The sequence below is a fragment of the Talpa occidentalis genome, unplaced genomic scaffold (genome assembly GCF_014898055.3).
Source record: "Talpa occidentalis isolate TD23 unplaced genomic scaffold, MPIMG_talOcc4v2.1, whole genome shotgun sequence".
Taxonomy (NCBI): Eukaryota; Metazoa; Chordata; class Mammalia; order Eulipotyphla; family Talpidae; genus Talpa; species Talpa occidentalis.
In genome coordinates, this window is record NW_026555331.1 from 149280347 (window position 1) to 149302790 (window position 22444).

Below are 22444 nucleotides of genomic sequence, written 5' to 3' on the forward strand. Positions count from 1 at the left end.
GCTTGCTTGCAGTGTTCACATATATCCTCACTCTTCAAGGACAAGGAACTATATTAATGTCACATTATTTCAAAATTACTAAATGAGAAGGCTTTAAAAAAGCTATTCTCCCTTCATTGCAAATTCTCTTGCACCAGTAATATTGTCCTCATTTTCCACAGGTTATAATATATTCTAAGTAAAGGGGGGGAGGGGAAATCACTAAGTTGTACCAGACTTTTTGATTGCAAAATCCAATTTACATTTTTACCTCCAACCTCTACCAATCAGCATTATGCAAATTGTATCATGACTTAACGTGACATAGAACCTAAATTCTAATAAATTCTAATAAAAACTTAGGTGCGGGGAAGTCCTTAAAAGTGAATTTTTCAAGAATAAAATTATTCCATTTTAACTCACTTTAAAGGAACTATTTCTAAGGTAATTCCAAAAAAAAGTATGTGTTTGTGCACACTAAATGTCAGTAATCCCAAATTAATATCGTAAAATTCAAGAAATAGGTAATTACACAGATTCTGTTTCCTCAACAAACTGAGCAAGTTCATGCTTCTGGATTTGTTTTTAATAAACAGCCAATTAAATTTATGCATGTGCTTTCTAAAGTGAAATTTTATGAAAATTCTAACTATAAAAGAAAAATGGTTAAGGTAATACTCTTGTGGTAATGACATTCTATTAAAATAATTTATCCTTCTGCAATTTAAGTTTCATTTCTGTGTTCCTTAGTTAAGTGTGTGACTAAGTTTAAAATGGATTCCTCACAAATATATATAAATATCCCTGGTGATCCAAATAAAAATATTTTCATCGCAAATTATACTCATTCCCCTATCTGTACCCTGCAGTAGCAATGGAAATGTATGTCCCCCCTTGCATATTATCATAAAGTTTCACATTTTTTAAAAAGGCGTATTTTTTAGTCCAAAAGTCAAGGAACAACTGTAGCACAATATACAATTTCTATTAAGTCTTTTCCTTTAATAATGCATCTCTGCATACAGTTTTAGAGACTGTGATTACAATTTTTAGAATCATATTTCAAAAATGTTGTCACTTTCCACATTCTCTTGCTGTTCTGCAGGTTTGCTCAAAGGCTCAGTGATAAATGCTGAGTGAGTCTGCTGTGTCTATAATTGTACTAAATGAAAAGCCCACCACTTTTTCACCAAAAAAAAAAAATACTTTCATTAACATGTTAGTGCAGAAGAAGGGAGGAAATTTCCCTACCCCTCTGGGCTGTCTCAGGATAGTGGAACATATTAACATCAGACAAATAGCAGGAGAAAATCACACCCTTACATACATATGGAGGTAAATTCTAAAGCAAATGGCGCCAAATGAGGACTCACCCTGAGCAAAGAAATGGGGCTAGGGACTGTGCTGTGTGGAGAACAGGGACCCGAGACCAGGAAGGTGACTCCTAAGGCAACAACCAGGCGCTTGGTGTTCAATGTTTGCCATGGCACGTCAGTGACTTCTCCAAGAGAAAGCTTCTTCCTTTTAAAAATTTAATTCTGGGCGATGCCGCAGATACCCATTCTTCTGGACAGGTGAAGGGGAGAGTGCTTCCTGAGCCTGAGGGTCTCAACTGATCTCAGTTCAAAATAATCGACAAGCCAAAGCGACGTATCTCAGGAAGGCTGCTCTGAACATCTCGGGGAGCCTGGTCCTTCATTAGCTACTTCTGGGCACTCAGGCACAACAGAAGCCCATGATTCATGAAGACAAAGAGGTCTAAAGTTCTGCTATCAAACACTCAGCTCTCCTTTACACACATCATCATACTGCTCATCCTCACAGCCCTTTCATCAGAGCAAACATACCTGATTTCAGCATGGCCCACAGCCGGCTCCTCTGAATCCCTAACCACAGCTCCTGGGGCCAAAGCCCCTGCATGCGCCCCAAGCAGTGTGCCTGAGGGAGGGGGCCCACATACTGGTTCCTGGGCTGAAAGCGAGTATAATCTAATGCAACTCCCACCCAGCAGGACTTTACAACTTCTCCCAAGAGGACATGAAGACTATGCCTGGTCAAGAAACTCCACACCACTGCTCTTTTGGAGAGCAGAAACCTAAGAGGAAGGAAACCATGAAACCTTTCATTTTGGAGTAACTCAGTTTATTCTGTTCACTCTTCAGAAACTTTACCTGAGAACTTTCAATAAAAATGTAATAAACTATATAAAGCCTTGGCATGTGCAAGAACAGATCAGCTGCCTGGCTTCAAGTTTGCAGAATGACTGAGCACACCCACAATCACACGTGTAGGATAGTAATACTTATAGCCCACTAGGAGTATCTGCATCATTCTACGGCTAGTTTGACAGTGTGCCATTAAAAAAGGAGAAGAATTACCTTTCAACCTCCAGTGAAAATTTAGCTGGTTATCAAGAAGTGAGATTATGACATTATGGGAAAAGAAGAACAGCTCTTCTGAAAATTAGCCCTTCTTTTAAAAGCCTAAGTTAAGATATTGAACAAGAAAAAAGAAATTAAAGTAATTTTCAACGCAAAAGCTGTCAAATACAGCCCAAGCTTTTGAAGAACACTCAGGATTCAGTTTCAGATTATAATTGGCTTTCACAACTGCAAGTTACAATTGCCCATGCATGATGGTGATGGGGAGGGAAAGACCGAAACATTCGAATGCAGCCTATGATTTATTGAACAAGGGGAGCTGGAACACAAAAGCTGAGGTCCGAAGAAGGAAAATTAGTTGGAATATATAACACAGGCAATATCTACTCATCAGCAGGATTTAAGGCTCACGCACGTAAAAGCCACCCCACTTCCACAGTTCTACTGCACAGCTGGGGCTGGGGGGGGGTCCCCCACTGCCTTCAAACCGGCTATCACTCCGCTGCTGGAGTCCTCATCTCATGCTCCCTGCCACAATTTCAGAGGCTAGGAAGAATATCTGATTACTAGAATTATCATAATTCTGCTACATTATGCATTAAATGGGCATTTATGGGCTAGTTTGAGACCTCAACCAACATTATAAAGTCATTTCCATGAGAAAATGTACCGAGTTAAAAACTTCAGAAGCAGAAAATACACTTTGGATAAATCTGTATACACAAATTAAAGCTGTCGTTAATTACAGTTAATCAGCCCAACATATTTCTTTTACCAAGGTAAATCAGACACAATCCAAGATCAACCATTCGCCATAAACTCTTCATTATTATTAAACCAAGTCAAATGTCTTATACTCCCCTGTGCACACAGGCAACACTGACTTCAAATTCCCAATAAGTGCGTCTAAGAGCTGATCACAGAGAGGTGCAAACCCAGTGCCTCGTGCTGCCATCACCCCAGGGCTGAAGGGCACACCTAGCATGTCACCACCCTGCATTCCTGGATAGACGGCTCTGATGATTCTGTGCTCAAATCCTCTCTAGTTTTGTCAAAACCACAGTGAACATACTGAGGTAAGTAATTTATTGACAATTCTAATAAAAAACCTGCCTAATCATAAAAGACGTGATGAAGTACAGCTACGAGAGAGCAGGGAAGTGTTTAGACAGGGACGATTTATATCACAAGTGATTTGAGAACTTAAGATATATATCTTTATACATATATATGGTCCATTTTTCAAAATCTGTTCTGAGGACACCTGTATTTCCCTTTATTTATTTCTCAGTAAAGGAACTTCTTGAGAGGGGAGAAAAGAAAAAGGGGAAAAGAGCAGGAATAATCTCTGATCAATCACTGTTTTCATAAGCGTGCTCACCGTAACTTATAAGGCTGGTGGCAGCTGCAGTTCATTTCTAAATCACACCATTAAGCCAATGAATAGTTATGCTTTTCTGAGGTCCCATTTTGCACTCTACATTTTAATTGAACTCTTTAAAAGACATAACTTTGATGAATTCAAACTAGCAATTAATCCTTACAGAAGCCACTCAATTTTGTAACCTTACAAATCCTCCCAGATTACTGGTAGGTTTAAAATGTGGTTGTTTTTAGTAGGCATAGTATTAACAAATATACTTATATATCCATTATGCTTGGAAGGCATTTGATTTCTGATAGGGAAAATATTTAACATAAACAGACACTGGCTACCTATAGGGCACTCACCCAGCTGCTATCAAATAGTTATTTTTTTAAGTTGACTAGAATGATACTGTTTATATATAGACGTTCCTCTATGAATCATGACTCATAATGTCATAGGCATATGTAACTGCCACTGTCTTTAAAACTCTTTAGAATATCAATCATTCTTTTTCACAATGGCTTTCCTGTCCAAATGTTTCTACTTAGCCCAATACCCGATGCTTCTCTTATCTTTATCAAAACATTTCTAATTTAACCCTGAATAAGTCAATCATTATCTTTGCTCATTCAGCTTTTCAGGACTGCCAAATTAGAACCATCCGAATGTATAGTTAGAACTATCCAAAGGTACCATCCGGATTACAACTCCACTAAAAAGAAGACATATCTTGGGCTCAAGGGCTTTTTCTGTCCTTGAGGGCAACTTTCATCCTTTTTGTTTTCTTTAATATGGCTATTCCTATAAAACAATAGACGATCTTTCCCATTCTATCTCAAACTAAGTTGCTTCTGGAAAACTGAACTTAGGACAATAATCTGGCCATAGAGAGAGAGATTTTATGCATTGCATTCTGCAGGAATACTAGAGCACTCTAATAAACCCACCTTTAAAGTAAGAAAAAGTAGGTAACCTAAATTATTTTTAAAAATCTGGTGGAAGGGATCGGGCAGAAAATACATAACATGGCACCATCACACATACCATTACCTAACTTATTACATAGATACCAGAAGAGAAATTGTTTTTAATTCTTACATATTTTTAGTTTTAATAATGAATAAGTTAAATGAAAAATGTATTACTCTACCATGTCACTCTCCAGGGTGAACTGCACATTGATTCAAAAGTATCTGAAACAACTTTGAGCAGCCAACCCAGAAGCCAAAAAGCCCAGGAATTAAGAGGAACATGCTTACATACACACATGATCTCTTCAAAAATAGCCCTTCTTAATTCCTTCATTTACTACCTATTTTTCTTCCTCTTCTCCCTTTTGAGACAAACAACTATTTGGTTTGGCAAATGACAGCACATTAAACGTGCCTTTGGGCAATGCTAATCTGACTGGACGGCTGACAGCTCAAGCCCACCAGGACTGCACAGAGGCTGGACTGCAGTGAGGACCTTTGCTCCTTGCAGGGCCAGGAGCTAGCAGCTCTGAAGGCACTTTACACCTGCACCAGCGAGGGCTGAGCAAGTGTAAACACACCATGGACAAATGAGGACCAGGTTTCTTACTAGCAGTGAAGTTACAAACAAGGCAAGTGGACAGCAGGAGTGACCCCTGTGACACTGGGCTGCAGTCCCGGATACCCACATGAACTCAGGATATCTTAATACATACACAGAAACATCCGGAAATAAAGCAGATCTGCACGCACAGGTGAGTTAGCAAGCACACTTCCTGCTCTGCCCACTGACAGCAGCACCACTGGGCCAGGGCACCTGGGCCAGCGGCTTCCGGATGCCGTCTCCACCGAGGGAAGCCAAGCCCCTTGAAGTGGCTGAGCCTAGGGCTGGGGCAGGCAAATACAAGATGAGCCTAGAGCATCTAGTGGTGCCAGATCTTAAGAATGCTTGAGAAAGTTCCAGGCACACTGCGATCCACACAGGACTCAGTGCTCTGCAGCCAGGCTGACGCTGCCACTTACCAGATCTGTGGTCCCAGGCAAGACACTCAGTCTCTCTGCACCTCACTGGCTCAGCTCTAAAATAGGCGCAACAATGTAGTCCTCATAGTTCCAGTTGTGAGAACAAGGTGGTACATGTAAAGCTCGTGGACGATCTCCTTGCACACAGCAAGCCCTCAGCAAATATTCAGTCAGCATCTTTAAGCTTATGATGCAAACACGAATCGGTAAAGCCAGCAGTTTAGGCCGCTCACACCTGGTTCAAACAGTGCAGGACTAGCGAGCAGAAAAGCCCTCACAGAACTCAACCATCTTTAAAGTGTTCTTGTTTCAAATGGGTAGTTCTTCCAGGTCTGTAACAGCTACATGGGCAGCTCTGGCTCGTAGGTGCCATAAAAATGACTCCATTTCATAACAAGAAGATTGACTAAACATAAGCCATCTACACTTCAAAAAACAGTTGAAGGGCAAAAGTGTAACATCACATTTTATCTTAAGTATCTTGCTTACACGCAAGGAGATACAATAGCTCATCTCTAAGAGCTACTGGGTGAGCTCAGGATCTCCAGCACACAGCTCTGTGCACACACCAGCCTTTTCTGCTGTGCACGCCACCGGCCAGGGCACACTGTGGCTAAGTGTCATGTTCCTGTGAATGGCGAGAGGACGAGCTGGCACACACAGTTCCCTTCACAGGAGGCTTTGCAATCAACAGGGATGATCGCAGCATATCCTAACAGAGCCGCGGAAATGAGTAGCCCTAGTTCAGGTGAGCTGAAAATAGGCAACCGAGACCTTCTGCAACCAACTGTTCCCGGGGAAATAGTCATCTAGGAGGAGCAAGAGCGGAAACTGAGGTACACTACTTTATAGTTTTAAACACAACTGTATGGGGTTTCCACTACTTCATACTTCTTACTCCCAAGCTAGTCTGACTTTGGAAATGACTTGAAAGGCTCAGGCACTCGACACTTCTAAACTCCTATTATGATGGCAATTCTCCCGTTCTCAGGCTCGGATGTCGACACTCTTAGCCTTTCAATGTGATCACAGATACAGCAGTTCTTTTACTCTCCATTCCTGAGAAACCTCAGTGATCCCAAATGTACCCATTTCCAAATTTCAATTGTAATTTTTTTTAATTTGGGGAAAAAAAAACATTTCCAGAATTGACGAACAATCTGGCTCAGGGAAAAAAGTCATATTTACAGGTAAAAGGCAGTAAGTATTTAGCACATGGAGACCACAAATACAGAAAATAAAATGCATAAAATTACAGTTGTTGCCTCAATGTCACGTGACTGATACTACATCCATTTCATCTTTTTAGATTGAGGAAATAAAATCCAGATGGCTCTGGAGGAAATAAAATCCATTTGACCTCCCTCTCTTCCCAGATCTCTGTCTCTCTTCTGGATGTTTCCAAGAACCAGTTCAGCAGGTCAGTGTTCACAGTGAAAGAACAAGTTGAAACTAACTCCCACTTCATACATCCTTAAGTTCCAGTGTGATAGTGACGTGGAGGTCCCAGCAGATAGGGGGGATATCGAGAGGTGAAATTTCTCCCAGAGTTACTTGCAAGGCAGTCCCACTGTCTCCAGCCTCCGCAGGCACATCCGCAGGGTGCAAGTTAGGGGATCGTATATGATCTGTCACGTCCCTGCTCCCAAGTTTTTCCCCCAGTAAAGGCTTACTTAACAACTGCAAGGTGCAATGATCTGCCCACCTGGCACACTGTCCTCCAGGCTCTGAGCTGCTTTTCCACATGCATTTTCACTTTTAATTCTCACAGCCTGTGACAGATCATTTATAAAGAAACTGAGGTCAAAGAAATTTAAAACAATCTATGGACTCCCCATTTAAATGAACAACAAAGTAAGAATTTAACTGGTGTTAAGGTGTAATTTACAAAAAAATCAGAAGCATGACTTTTATGCATATATAAAATGAACAAGTACCCCAGGTAGTATTCAACTCATTAATTCATGAAGACATCAGTAACAGAGATCCAAGTGTGAACACAGGTGACTAAGATAGCTGAAATGAGTTTGCTGACAAAATGCAAAAATGGTGGCTCTATTCTGAGAAGAAGTGCTCCAAGGCACAGGACTGCCCCCCGCCACTACAGTGTGTGGACCTACGGTGTGTGGACCTATCACTTAACAGAAGGAACTGCTTGGCCTGTGGACCCCATGAAAACACTACTGTACCCACAGTCACTGGAGGATCCTGGAGAAAAGGCCCCTTTCACCAACAGTGTTACCATGTGCAAAATGGAAACACTTAATATTTCAGAGTACATGTTCTTCCAGTTAGTGTTCTTTTCTAGGTGGATTTTTTTACAGGAGCTGCTGCTGTTTAAAGGTCAAACCTTAGAACCAGCCGGAACCAGCTCAGCTTGATCCAGCACAGTCTGAGGGGTGCAGGCATTGGACAAAAAGAGTAAGCCTGGCCCACCCCAGAAGGAAACAAGCAGCCTTGCCCACCACCCCTTCCTATGCCCCCCAAGCTGCTTTGGAACCTAGTTCTTGCTCTGCACTAAGGAACCTGGTTATTATAGAATCTACCAGCACCAGCACTCACCAGGCGGTGGACCCTCTTGGGTTTGCTGACAAAAGGACACCTAGTAATATATTTTGCTCATCCCCAAAGTAAAAATTACATGAGGTAGGAGGATGGGAGTGGGGCAGCTGCAATCCTGAGTATTTCCATCAAGAACTGCAGAGACACAGTGCAAGAAAGGGCACATACTGTAAGGGACTCGCTAATGTGCTACGGTAAGACACAGACTTGGCACAGCTTTTCTCGAAAGTCATCTAGTAACACCTACTTAAAAATCATACAGGCTCAGACCTTTGATTCTATAATTCCACTCCCTGGAATTATCACTTGGCAAAGAATCAGCTGTGGACTAAGATATTCATCTATTTCGTAGCACTAATTACAAAAATTTTAAAATGAGAAAACACCTTAAAATGATTTCCCAACTAAAATTCTTTCCAGAAGCTTCCACTAAGACCCCAAATCTTTTCTATATTATCTACTTAATACCCAGGATCTTCCCTATGACATCTCTTGTCACACTGCACTCTAATTATTGACTGGCTTATCTATTTGCCCTATGAGGTCATAACCTCCATGAAGGCTTGGATTTTCATTGCAGGGACTCAACATGATGCCATACACATAACAGGCACTCAATGTTGGCTCCACAAAAAAATAAAAAATATTATGCAGCCTAAAAATATGTGTATGAGTCTGCTTCCTCTATAGAGATGAAAATATAATTGCAAGTATTAATGACATCAAAAATCAAATATGTATGCAATATATGTATGCCAAAAGCCTCACTGTATGCCAAATATATCAGAACCATATGCAGACATTTTGACAAGCAGACTTCCAACAAAGGGGACCTGCATGTCAGGTATTGCTGGTGCAGAGAGAGGTATCACAGTGTCAGAGTCAGATGAGCTCTTCTCTGCCACCATGTATGTGTCCTGAATGTATTACCACACTGTGCATTTCCAGACAACAAGAAAGCGCAAAACCACCACGGTGTGCTACTAGCTTAAAGAAAGCTTTGAAGAATGATGAGTATTATCCTTAAACGTGATAGATATTTTTTTCCCAATCTGCTGTTTCTTAGGCTAGTACACCTCATTTGAGAAGCCTAAGACTCATGTAGGAGTTTTGTGAAAATGCAGATTGTTATTCTAAATTGAAGCCAGAGAATCTACATTTCTTATAATCTACATTTCTTATAATTCCAACGATCTGGGAATTTTAATTCCACGTAAATCCTTAGAGCATAAACAATGGAAAGTACAGATGTCAAGGATATCTGGAGCCCCATTTTCTTGACTTTTTGGAATCCTCAGGTACTATTTCCTCTGATGATTTGTCAAAACTGTCCTGACTAGGATCATGCAGATAAAACAATTTCAAATAATAGAAAACAGAGGAACAGAGAGGAGCCATCACTGAGATCGCAAAGAAATGAAAAGGCTACTAAAGGAATACTATGAGGAACCTCTTATGACCACAGATTTGATCATCTTGATGTAATGGGGCAATTTCTTGAAAGACACAATCTGTCAGAACTCACACAGAGGCAACAAGTGATCTGAATAGGTCTACATCATTTAAAGAAGATAATAATTTTCCAAAACAGAAAGCCTGAGACCAGATGGCGTCATTGGTAAATTCTACCAAACATTTGAGGAAATTATATCAATTCTAAAATCTCTTTCGGGAGACAGAAGCAGAAAGCAGAGGAAACAGCTCCCGGCAGAGGCAGTGGCGCAGCAGGCAGACGCTCTCGTTGACTGCTGTTGGGAACAGGCTGGAGGGGTGGTATCTTGCAAAACTACACATCCTCTTAACCATGTGACCCAACAACCACATGGAATTGACCGACAGGTGTCGAAAACATATCCACACAAAATCCCGCACACGAATGTTCACAGAAGCTTTATCCATAATTACCAAACCGTGGAAGCAAGCAAGGTGTCCTTTGCAGGTGAATGGATAAATCATGGTACATCAAGATACTAAAAAATTACCTATACTAAAGTACTAAAAATGCTTTTGTTGTCTGATAGCTAAAAAGAAGTAAACTACCAAGCCATGAGAAGACAGGGAACAATCTTAAATACACACAAATGAAGAAGCCAATTGAAAAAGTTGTATACCGTATGATTCAAATTACATCACATTCTAGAAAAGGCAAAACTATAAAGAAAATAGAAAGATCAGGTTGCTGGGAGGTGGGGAGGGCAGTGTTGAGAACGGGGAGATAAGCAGAATACCAAAGATTTGTAAGGTAATAAAAATACTCCTACGATTCTACAATGTTGGATATTTTAATTACACATTTATCTAAACCCATAAATGTATTATAACACCAAGTGTGAACCCTAAGGAAAACTATGGACTTTGAGTTATTTTGTAGCGCCATTTTCGGCTCATCAATTGTAATAAATGTACCACTCTGTTGGGGGATATTTCTAATGAAGAAGGCAGTGAATGGGGTAGGGAGGAGTATATGGGAATTCTGTGTACCTGCCCCTCAATTTTGCTATAATCTAAAACTAAAGTATTAAAGACTTTATGATAAAGAAAGAGTCCCAATAAACGATCTGGAAGAACATCTGATTTTCCAGGAGATTACTGCTGCCTCTAGTGGCATACTGAATCTGTCAGGTACAAAATGTAAGGAAAATTTTTCACTGGCATGTCTCTGTCGGGCCCCAGATCAGGCTGCCCCAGCCTGTGTCAAAAGAGCATATTGATTAATTTGAATTAAAGAAACAGCTGATGAATAAAAGACACTAAATCACCCTTTTCCCAAAAAGCAGGACTTTTCCCTGATCCTCCTCTTCTGTTCCTCCTAAAAGCAGGAACTAAATCTCTGCATGAAACGCACCTCCCCGCACAAAGATGGACAGATATCCTCTCACCAGAGAAAGGAAGCGATGTAAGCAAGCGACCCGGAGCTAAGATCCCCTGAAAATTTCCCCTACATCTTCCAGTGCCAAAAATAGCTCCTGGTACCCAGCAGTCACTCAAATCATTGCTGAACAAATTACTACAATATTAAGCTGAGAAAAAAGGAAAAGCTGATTCAGGTTTTTCAATATTTAAAGGCAAGTAGAAAGCAAGTTTAAGATCTATGCATGATTTCAACTGGGAAACAAAAGCACTACAGGTTAATTTCAGTGTATTTTAAATACACTTTTTTTAGCGATCAGAGGACCAACCACAGTATGTGTTTTCTCAGACAGTCACCTGAACAGATGTGGGTGAAAAAAGGCAAGTAGCTCTTTCAGAGAGAAGCTAACGTAGACACAGGTACCCTGGGAACACGAAAGGATTCTAAGGACTTCTCAGTGGAATCCCCAGCCCGTCTTATATGCAGGAATATGATCTTGGTGCCCAGAGTTCCTGCTTGTCGGCTAGGTGTAGGGAAATGCAGGGGGCCGCTCACCGAGGACAGAAGTGCTGCCATGGGGGCGCTCACCGAGGACAAAAGTCCTGGCATGAGGAACACACTGGGAAACCAGCATCTGCTGAAAACAGCAGGCAGATATTAGAATAGAGATACCATGCTTAGACTGGCAGGAATAATGGAGCCTCCTGGGCATAGTCCCTGGTCACTCCACCCCAGCTTACAGCCCTAATCCCATCCCCCACCTTTTACTCAATGCTGATAAACATGAGACTGCCTTTGGGGTGGGGTGGGGGGGTGGCTGCACATCCCTTCCAGTGTGGCCCCATAGGCTCCTCACTGCTCCACGTGGACTTTCCCTCACCCTGCACCACTTCCAATATGGCCACTGCCGGCAAGGCGACACTTGTCTCCAAGCACAGGAGTCACTACTCACAGCATTTTCATTTAAGTTAGGAAGAAACTGCAAAGAGGAGCTTCCCTACTTTAAAAGAAAAACAAAGTTGCCTCAACATAAACAGCCACTGGGCCAAAGTCACAACCTTAAACATGACCTAAGACAAAATGGAAAGTTTCAATTCTCTGCAAGCTATAAAAAGCAAGACACAATTCCATTGTGATAAATGAACACCTCCAAAGACAATGTGTGATAAAGATACAGGAATCCTCTCAGAATGAAACCCATTTGTTTGAGCATCTGTTTGCTACCTACAAAGAATAACTCTTTCTGATGGATTTAACCAAGAAAAAAAGGTAGTAAAATTCATTTGATGGGAAGTTGATGCACAAACACATCTCATTTACCTAAAAAGCTTCTAAAGACATCTGGCGTTAATGTATCAAAACCCACAGACTTTTCTTCTTTTGGGGTGATCGAGCCGCATCATTTTAGCACTGGGAATATTAAAATTTACTCCATAGTTTCACTTGATATTTTCAATGGTCTCATCTTAAAGGAATATGATTATTTCTGATAATGCTGCAAAATATTCACACATTTTTTAAGAATTATTTTTAGTCTCAATTTACAAGCTTTGGTTTCTAAAAACACATACCTATCAAAATGCTAATATGGAAGGATGAGGGAAGGGGGTGCGAGATACTGAAAGCTGCTAAAACACAGGAGATTGGTCCTGTAGATGATGTGTGGGAGGGCTGCTGAAGCTAATGAGATCTTACTCAAGGCAAGAGAAAGGATTTGGCCATTAACAATAGGAGAAACCAAACATTCCTGCCATCAAACATAGTGAAATTAATTAAAACAACAAAATTAAAGCAAAGATGAAAATCCAGTAAAATTCAAGGAAAAGTGAAACAACATCCAGCACACAAAGGGAAGTGTAGCTGCTGCAAGTCTCAGGAAGTCAGAATCAATTATGCGAATAAGAAAAGAAGGGGCCCAACAATTTTGAGTCAAATCCCACAGAAAGCATAAATGGTCGATGCAGTAAATTTCCCAGGAACAGTCAAGAACCAGGAGGAACCCCAGAGGGACTTCTGACTGGGCAGGGAGGGCCGCTGCAGCACTAACCTTGAAATGCTCTCACTAGGGCTTCTCAGATACCCTGGCTAGCCTAGTAACAGAAATATCAGTCCTTAGGCAGCAGCATTAGCTAAATGTTTCCTGACCACCCACAGAAGTTTCTTTTAATAAAAAAATGCAAGTTTCCCAAGTTTCAAAGTAAGCATAGTGCTTTCCTTTGAACAACAAAAAGTCACATAAATTTTGGGAAAATATAGAATTACAACCCCCAGTTTTAGTCTCAGTTTCAGCTCCAACTTGTTTCCAGAACCTTTTTTTGAGAAAAGAACATCCTACCCCTGGTACAGGAAGTTCATTACAAAATTATAAATCTATAAAGTTGCTCCTTGCTAATGGAATAAAAACAAAATATTTGACAAACCATCACAAAGGAAATGCAGAACACATTTTTTTTTTTTTTAAGATTTATTTATGCACACAAGAACTGGGACATGGGCCAGAGATGTGGGGGGTGAGAGGATCCACCAGAGATAAGAGTGGGGAGCAGAACAGGCAGACTGACTGAAATACGCTGCTGAGGGGAGCAGCAGGCAAGACAGGAGAGGTCTGCTGCGCCATGTGGGTAGCTCCCTGGCCGGGGAGTGGCTGTGGATAGCTTCACAGGTTGTGTCTTAACCCCTTGCGCCACCAGGGAGGCCCAATGCAGAACACATTTCTAATGGGAACTGACCATCTGAATAGTGATGTGCTAACATGTAAACTACACCCTGGACTTTGAAAATTTATTAATGATTTCATTTATTACTCTGATTACATGTCCAAATGATAACATTTTAGATATATTAGGTTAAGCAAAACATGTAATTAAAATGAAGTTCACTAGTGTTACCTTTTTGATGAGGTGATTGGAACATTTTAAACTACACATGAAATCACATTTCTATTTTATTACATTGGACAGTTTGTTCTGCAGTGAATCCTTCACAGTAAGGTCTTAGAATGTTTATTTTTCTACTATATCTACTGGAGTGTGGGCCTTAATAGATACTCTGGAAGTGTTGAATGAAAAGAGAAAATTTTATATGTAAATATAAAAAGCAACTAAATAAGATCACAACTGATCCTTTTTGAGTCATATACCAGCTATATCCTATTAGAATGAGATTAAAACCCCCCTTATTTGGTGCTCATGAGAATTCTGAAATATGAATCAAGTCAACTTAAAAGAATTTACAACTGGAAAAGGGATGGCTATATTCAGTTTCGTATTTGGGGGGGGGGGTTCCTATCAAAAATCCTATGTTGAAGTCCTAGCCTCCAGCACCTCAGAATGAGACTGTACTTGGAGAAATGGGTTCATAAAGAGACAATTAATATAACATGAAGTCATATGGGGGGGGGGAGTCTTAGTGGGAGCCCTTCGAAGAAAAGAACACAGACATACAGGGACCAACAAGCAACATAGGAGGAGAAAGTCACCTGCAAGCCGAGGAGAGAAGCCTCAGGAGAAACCAAAACTGCCAATATCTTGATCTTGGCCTTCCAGCCTAAAAATTGTGAGAAAACAGATTTCTATAGTTTAAGTCATCCAGCCTATGGTACCTTGTTATGGCAGCCCTGGCACATTAACACAAGATGCTGAACACTTAGGGATTGTCCTCTAAGTGCAATTGTGGGTTTGGCACTTAAATTGCAAACTCAGTTCCTCAGTCACGCAGCCACGTGCTCAGCAGCCACACGTAGTTTGTGGCTACTGTGCTGGAGAACACAGATCTGGAGAAGGGACCGAGTGGGCAGTTTCTAACAAGACCGAGTGGCCAAGAAATGAGTTATTACTATTGATATATATGAAGCATTTTTAATCTCGGATTTATTTAAAAAATGTAAATGACTCAAATCTACCCTTACTACAATGTGCTGAGTAGAGATTAAAGACAGGCATGAAGCGTTCAGGGCTATGACGTAAAATGTCATCACTGGGTTCCTTGAGTGGTCTGTCTGTTGATGAGGAACGCGGGGACCCACTGGTGCAGGTGGTCAAGGTAGACGCGCCCCTACCCGATGGTGTCAGAATGCTTGGGGCAGATTACCCAGCAACTCTCACGTCAACCGCAATAAATTGGGGAACACTAATACCCAACCTTCAAATTTTATGCCTTTTGTGACCTTAATCAGGCAATCTCAATGGAAATTAAGTTTCAAGAATATAAAAGATGAGCACTAGAATAAACAAGATACTCCCAGATTCATTACCATTTAACCCCGAGGCATCGAAAAACTACATCCATTAAAATTTCACACATATAAATAATAAAGTCCAACAAGTATGGAAGAAAAATATAGAATTCAGGAAACAGAGTAGTTCTGCTAGATTTGCCCAAATACTCATTCACCAAACTGGACTGAATACATTCACTACTGATATCTCCTTTGAGAATTAGAAAAATGAAGGGATTTCAAAATTTAATAATCAGTATATTAAAGTTCATCCAGTGGAAAATATTGTACATTTGCATATAACTACTTCCTAAATGTGCTTTTTATACTTTACAACATCTGAAATTTGCCCAAGGAGTTCATATTTGGATATTCTTACTTTACAAAAAAACTATGACTCCAGGAAATTCAGTGACAAGTCTAAGGTCACATAACTGGTGGAAAGGAAAGCTACCACACACAGCATTCCAGGCCTACGACTTTTCTCTAGGCTTTACCCTGGTGAAGCATTAGAACCATTCCTCACACACAATGTTCTGTCATATTTCTTATGACCAAAATCCGTAATTATGTTGACTGAGCTAAATAATTTATAATAAACGTCAAAAATGATCATTCATTTCAGAAGAAATAACACCCAGAATGTTATGGTCACAGTTATCTTTTAAAAATCTAAATGTATATATAATCTTTTGGCAAAGAAATGTAGAATGACAGATAACTTTCTAGCATAAAATTTATGATCAAGTTATGTGAGCAAGAGTTTATTATATATTGGTTTAAGTGAATGTTTCAAATTAATTTGCTGTATTTTTTATTCCACTGGATCTAAAAGTGATGTAGAAAAGCTATTTCAAATATCAACATTCATTGTTACAAAGGAGGATTTCAAATGCGGTGAACAATAGTGTCAGATTTAGACAGATTGAAGGAAATGCAGTGATCTTGCTTTGGAGCAAGCAGCTGAAAATGTTTCGGAATGGGAAAATTGAAATATGGATGGTATTAAATACTATGAAATCTGATAGGGAAAAAGTGAACTGCTATGAACTGAATAAAACAACTTACAGCATTTTCATTCTGGTTTGAAAATATCTATATATTTATACAGTACAAATATTTGGAGTTAATAAATACATAAGCATCAAATGCACATATTCATGGAAATGACAGTGGTAATCTGACAGGTTGGAATGTGTATTTTTATTTACCTATAGCTCTAATCTATAATGTACATGGACTGTCATTTAAAAAAAACAAAATAGGGCTTCCCTGGTGGCACAAGGGGTTAAGATGCAACCTATGAAGTGATTCACAACCACTGCAGCATGAGTTCAATCCCTGGCCAGGGAGCTACCCACATGGCGCAGCAGACCTCTCCTGCCTTGCCCGCTGTTCCCCTCAGCAGTGTATTTCAGCCAATCAGTCTGTTCTGCTCCCCATTCTATCTCTGGTGAATCCTCTCACCACCCCGCACCTCTGGCCAGTACCCTAGTTCTTGTACGCATAAATAAATCTTTAAAAAAAATAGAAAATAAAAAATCAGCATTTTTCCTTAACCAGATATTAAAGCCTCTTTAACTGTTAGCTCCATATCTTAAGTTTGGGATGTAAGCACAAGCAGAATAAGAATTCTGAGGATGGGGCCTCCCCTGGTGGTGCGGCAGCTGAGTGCTGGGCTGCAAAGCTGCCCGAAGCCTCTGCAGCGCCGGTTTGATCCCAGCACCCCCCCCCCCCCCCCCCCCCCGTGAGGGTCCCACATGGCATGACAGACCTCTCCTGCCGCGCCCACTGCTCCCCTCAGCAGTGTACTTCGTCAGTCTGTCTGTTCTGTTCCCCACTTTGGCTCTGGTGAATTCTCTCACCCTCCCGCGCTTCTGACTGTACCCAGTGCTTGTATAAATAAATAAATCTTTAAAAAAAAAAAAAAGAATTCTGAGGGTGGTTTGATCTTTCATTTTTTAGTTATAAAGTACTTAAATCTCCTTTCTTAAAGTTTCAGACATACAAACTTCTAAATAGTAAGCTTCATAATAAAAATGATCACAGAACAAAGCAAAAAAAGTTCAGATCTGTAAGAATCTTTTAAAAAGCCACCTATATTAACAAAGTGTGAGACAGCAATCTTATACCCATGTTTACTATTCTTTATTCATTAAAAAAAAAACCTACCAGAATTACTAAAAGTGATCGGATGCTTACTATATACATCAATGTTAAATGCTTTACAAATATTCTGTAATCTCCACAACTCTCCTTGTAAAGTGTCATTTTCCCTATTTCATTGATGAGAAAAATCAAGATTTAAATAACTATATCTGGAATATAAAACGAAATTCCAACTTGGTATCATCTCATCAAATCTTTATGTTGCACACCTATATAACTAATACAAAGCTGTGAATTATTTTTCAATGAAGAAAAAACTCACACAAATAGATTTTAAGACAAGTCAGTAGGAAAAAAAAAAGTCGAGAGGCATTTCACAAACAATAAGCAAAAGACCAAAGGTATGTCCAAGAGCTGCATTCTGCCACAAAGGAAATGCACTCTTGAATTCCAGATACCCACCAGAGTGGCTCAGACTTAAGATCAATTCTCAGAATTAGAAAAGCACATAAACCAGGAGATATATTTAGCATGAGCTAAGTAACAAAAGTAGAACAAATGTTCACCTAAGTAACAGTGGGCAATTCAGCTGGACTTGGGCACAGGGTGGTGAATGATAAATTAGGAGTCAGATCCTAGAGGACCGTCAAGGCCAACATAAGGACTTTAACCTTTACAGGTCTTTGAATATTTTACTCCATGTTCAACTCTGTTATAAAGTAAAAAGAAGCTGCATTTGTTCTAAGTCATTTCATGTCCCTTAACCTACAGTAGTTAAGGGACTCACCGCTGATGGTCAGCCAAGCAGAACCGTGATAGGGATGCCCATTTAATTGTGGGTCTCTAAAAGGCTGCTTTGATTAGTGTTCCAGTGCAGAAGAATACACAATCTTTCAAAACCATTCTCTCCTACCCCGCACAATCACATGCTTCCAAAATCTCAGCTGCACTCTCCAACCCTGTCAGACCCCCAGGTGAACTTGCTCGTGGACAGATACAGCACTAACCCTGCACTCGGATGGCTATTCTGCTGCTCCCAGATTTCTCTCAACTTAAAGCTGGTGCTTTTAAAGCCCCAGATGATATGTGTCTGTACCATTATTTCTTTGCCTGCTCCAAACTGCCCTCACCTCCTTCTTGAGTCCCTGAGTGGTTTCTACGTGGTTCCATAACACCTAGTTGACTGACTAGAATCCATCTTGTCTGGTTTTCAACTTTCTAACAAGACCATTGAGAAGGGATCACATTTTACTTCCCACAGCACCTAGAGTTACTAGCTAGCAGTTCCTCTTGATAACAGATGTGTATCTTGATCCAGCAGTTCCATTTCTAGAAATTTATCACTGATATGCTTACATAAATATGCAAACATATTATGATGAAAGAAATGCATTTAACAATAAGAAAACATATGCCAACTGTTAGTGATTATTTCTAGAGGAGGAATTACAGGAAACTCAAATTCTAGGTTAGATAGTGGTTTAAGTAACATGCGCTTACTTTATTTACCGAAACAAAGATTAAACAAAAAACCTCTTTCTTTGAGCTAGTGATCCCAGAGAGACTAGCACTTTGGTCCACTTAGTAATTAATTTGAAGACAACAGCTTGTTGTTAGATTACCCATTACACTAAATCCTCTTAAGCATTGCAGGTAGATCATGCTACCAAGGAAAATCAGTTATTCACAGGAAAATATCTACCTGACCAGCATTTAATGTCTGTCTGAAAGAATCCCTCTAATGTAGTCAACCTCAAGTATTTATTGAATTATGATAAAGAAGCAGGCACTGCACGGGTCCCTCAAAACACACTATTCTGTTTTTAAAGGTCTTTAACTCCTCGACAGCCCCACCTGCCTGGATCATTTGTTTCATGGCCAGAGATCAGAACGTAACAGGGTGGTCAGCAGGAAAAGGGGAGGTTCCAGGTTCCCTGCCCTACCCAAGGGAGGGTGGAACTGAGCAGGGAGAAGAAGCTGGAGAGGAAACTGGGGAAGGAACAGGATGGAGAACACTAAGTAGACCTGGAGGAGGCACAAGCAGCAGAGAGACATGTGAAGAATCAGTGCTTGCTTCTTGGTCCTGGACTGGTTGGAACAGATGTGTGTGAAAGACACATGGGAAGGTAAATAATGGAAACTTTGATTTTGCTATTTTCTTTCCAGACTTGTGTGACTGTTTCTCATCCTGTTCTATGGGTCCCCACCGTAAGGTGCTTTAGACTGTGGCAAGATTTCGGGCCTTGCTTTGGGCCAATCCTGTTTGGCTGGACTTTTACCCACAAGGGGACGGGTAACTTTGGGTACTAGATTTGTAAACCATATCCTTTGTCTTGTCTCTGTTGCACACTAATTGTATTAAAGTTCCTTTCCATTAAAGATGTTACATGTTCTCTTTTGTTGCAGAGGATGGCAGAACCTATTTACAGAGGGCAGGTTTGGGGGCTCCAGGGTGCCCCACTCCCTGCCCTGTAACAAGGACTACATACCTTTGGCCTCATGAACAAGAGAAAGGAAATCTGAGAGGCATTAAGTCCCAGAGAACCCTCCCAAAGGCAGGCAGGATTCTGTCGGGACACAACGCTGCTTCCCGCAGGACACCACAGTTCTCAAGCTTCCCTCAAGGTCCTGCTCCAGCACCTTAGAAATGTATTTTATTGAGTCCAGGCATCTCACAAAGTCTTTGTTTAAAACAAAAGGAAGTAAACCGCCTGTTTCTGCTCCTCCATTGCGTGCAGAACTTTTCCATCTCCGCACTGACCCTGTGATCCAACGACCTGTTTGCTTTCCTCTCAGCCTTACTAAATGCAACAGCTTATCACTCTAAAAGCTAACTGCTTTAATGTATTAAAAACTAAAATCTTGAGTCAGGTCAGTGTTGGAAACTCAACAGCCACCTAGGTCAAATGTCTACTCTTGGAAATGGAGGTCCTGCAATTTGGAGTAGCTGAGAACTGTGAAATTTAGCTTGCAAAATGTCTGCCCGTGCTTTAACTTTGGAAAGCCATTCGCGTAAACACCTGACCACTTGACCAAATCAACTACACCTGGGTTCAAATTCTAGTCCTGTCATTATGTAGCTGTTTTCCTGCACCTGTTAAATAAGCTCTACAGATTCATGCAAACAACTTAGCTAGGGCATGAGCTGAGAGCAGGGAGTCCAAGCCCCCCAATATTGATTCTTTTACTGTCAACCCTCCAAGAATTTGGTAGCCCCAGACGTTCAAATCTAACACCTTAAATAAAACCCACTCATGCATGTGTTTATAGAGAGCAAGTCTAGACATTTTAAACCTATGTCTGTTTCAATGCAGGAACTGACAAACTAGGGGCGCTACACCTATGTCTGTTTCAATGACAAACTAGGGGCGCTACACAACACAAACAATAACTACTCAATAAAAGTATTTATTATGTGAGAATTAAAGGAATTTAATTACATGAGAATGAGTGCAACTGGCCAGGAGCCCCCTAGAAACTGATTCTCCCATCTACTTCCAAGTGAATTACACCTGAACCCTGAAACTACCTGAAATCCTCAAGGGGGTGCAGGAACTTTCAAATACTTGATGAATTTCACCGGCCCTCGTGCAGGCCACTGTCTGGGCTAAAAGCGCAGCGCGGGCGCGCAGCGGCGACTGAGCTTCACCCCAGGGTAGAACTTTGCTCCCTCGGGGAGGGTTGTCAGGGGCCCGAGACTAAATCACGGGGCGCGGTCACCCCAGAACCACTCGGTCCTCGGGACCGCCCTCCAGGGCCGGGACTAACACCGAGCTTGCTGTTCCCCAAGAGGAAACCGAGGCACAAAAGTCTGGGAGCTCGTCCCGGCGGCGGCCTGGGCCCTGCAGGGCTGGAGTCCAGCCCCGGGGCGCGTCGGCCTCGGGGGGGTGGGGGGCGCCCCGCGACCCGAGACCGGGGGGTACAGTACCAGAGGGCAGCAGAGGCTCCAGCGGGGTAAACGCACGCTCCATATCGGGGTACGGCCTCTGCGTTAAAAACACAAAACCCGCGTTAGCACGCGCCCTGGCCCGGCACCCCGCGCGCCCCCCCAGGCTCCGCGGCCGCCCGGGCCCTGCACCCCAACCCGCGCGGGGGGGCGAGCGCGCGGCGGCGGCGGGGTTCCGGGGGTTCGGGGCGCCCCCGCCCTTCCCGCGCCTCCGTCAGCATCCGGGTAACGCGGGAGCGAGGGGCGCCCCCCGCCCCCCATCTTGGCCCGCGCGCCGAGGACGCGGACGCCGCGCCGGCCGCCGGGCGCACTCACAATGGCGGGCGGAGCCGCGGCGCGCGGGGCGCGGCCGCGGGAACGAGGCGATCGACCGCTCGGCACTCGGCTGAGGCGCCTCGGGCGGCGCGCGGAGGCGCTCGCAGGTTTAAGTAGAGCGCGCCCCAGGCCCCGCCCCCTTCCGGGAGCTCGGCGCAAGTGCGCGCCCCAGGCCCCGCCCACCGCGCGCCCAAAGCCCCGCCCACCGCGCACCCGCGCCGCGTGTCGCGGGGAGTCGGCGCTTTTCTGAGCTCCTTCTGCACCTGACCTCCCTCTGGCTGCTGAACTTCGGCCAGGAGGTGGCTTTTGGCTGCAAACCAAGCAGTAAAGCCCCACCACCTTTCATCCTGGCTTCAGGGTGGAAATGACTTTGAAAGTTTTCCCCCAGAAAGATCCTCGCGGTGCGGGAGAAGCTCCAGGGCCGTGCAGGCTCCCCTGGGGTACAGGGATGCTCCCCAGGCCCCTCGGGACCTGCCATGCGGCCCCCTGGTCTCCAGCTGGTCGCGCTCAAGACGTATGGCCTCGTGCTCCCGAGGAGTCCATAATAAACACTGCGCACATCACCGACGCCCTCTGAGATTTGCAGCACCCAAGCCACCCCGAGGGTGGCCAGAGGAAGCCGTTTATCTCCAGACCCCGCTGTCCTAGAGGCGGTGGAGCCTGAGATGCGGTTTTCTGGGCACACCTGTGAAGTCAAAGCCAAGCAATTAGCTGCTCCAAGT

At 42.4% G+C, this 22444-nt stretch overlaps 1 protein-coding gene across 1 annotated transcript in view; it reads right to left on the bottom strand.

Annotated features, from left to right (window-relative positions):
• TPK1 (thiamin pyrophosphokinase 1) overlaps positions 1-21756 on the bottom strand; it is a 240503-nt gene extending 218747 nt beyond the window's left edge. The window contains exons 1-2 of the mRNA XM_037515134.2: positions 21723-21756; positions 21390-21447 (exon numbers count right to left, since the gene is read on the bottom strand). Of these exons, the coding sequence (XP_037371031.1) occupies positions 21390-21432 (43 nt within the window). The 5' untranslated portion in view covers positions 21433-21447; positions 21723-21756. The remainder of the gene's footprint in view (positions 1-21389; positions 21448-21722) is intronic.
• Between the last annotated feature and the right edge of the window lie 688 nt (positions 21757-22444).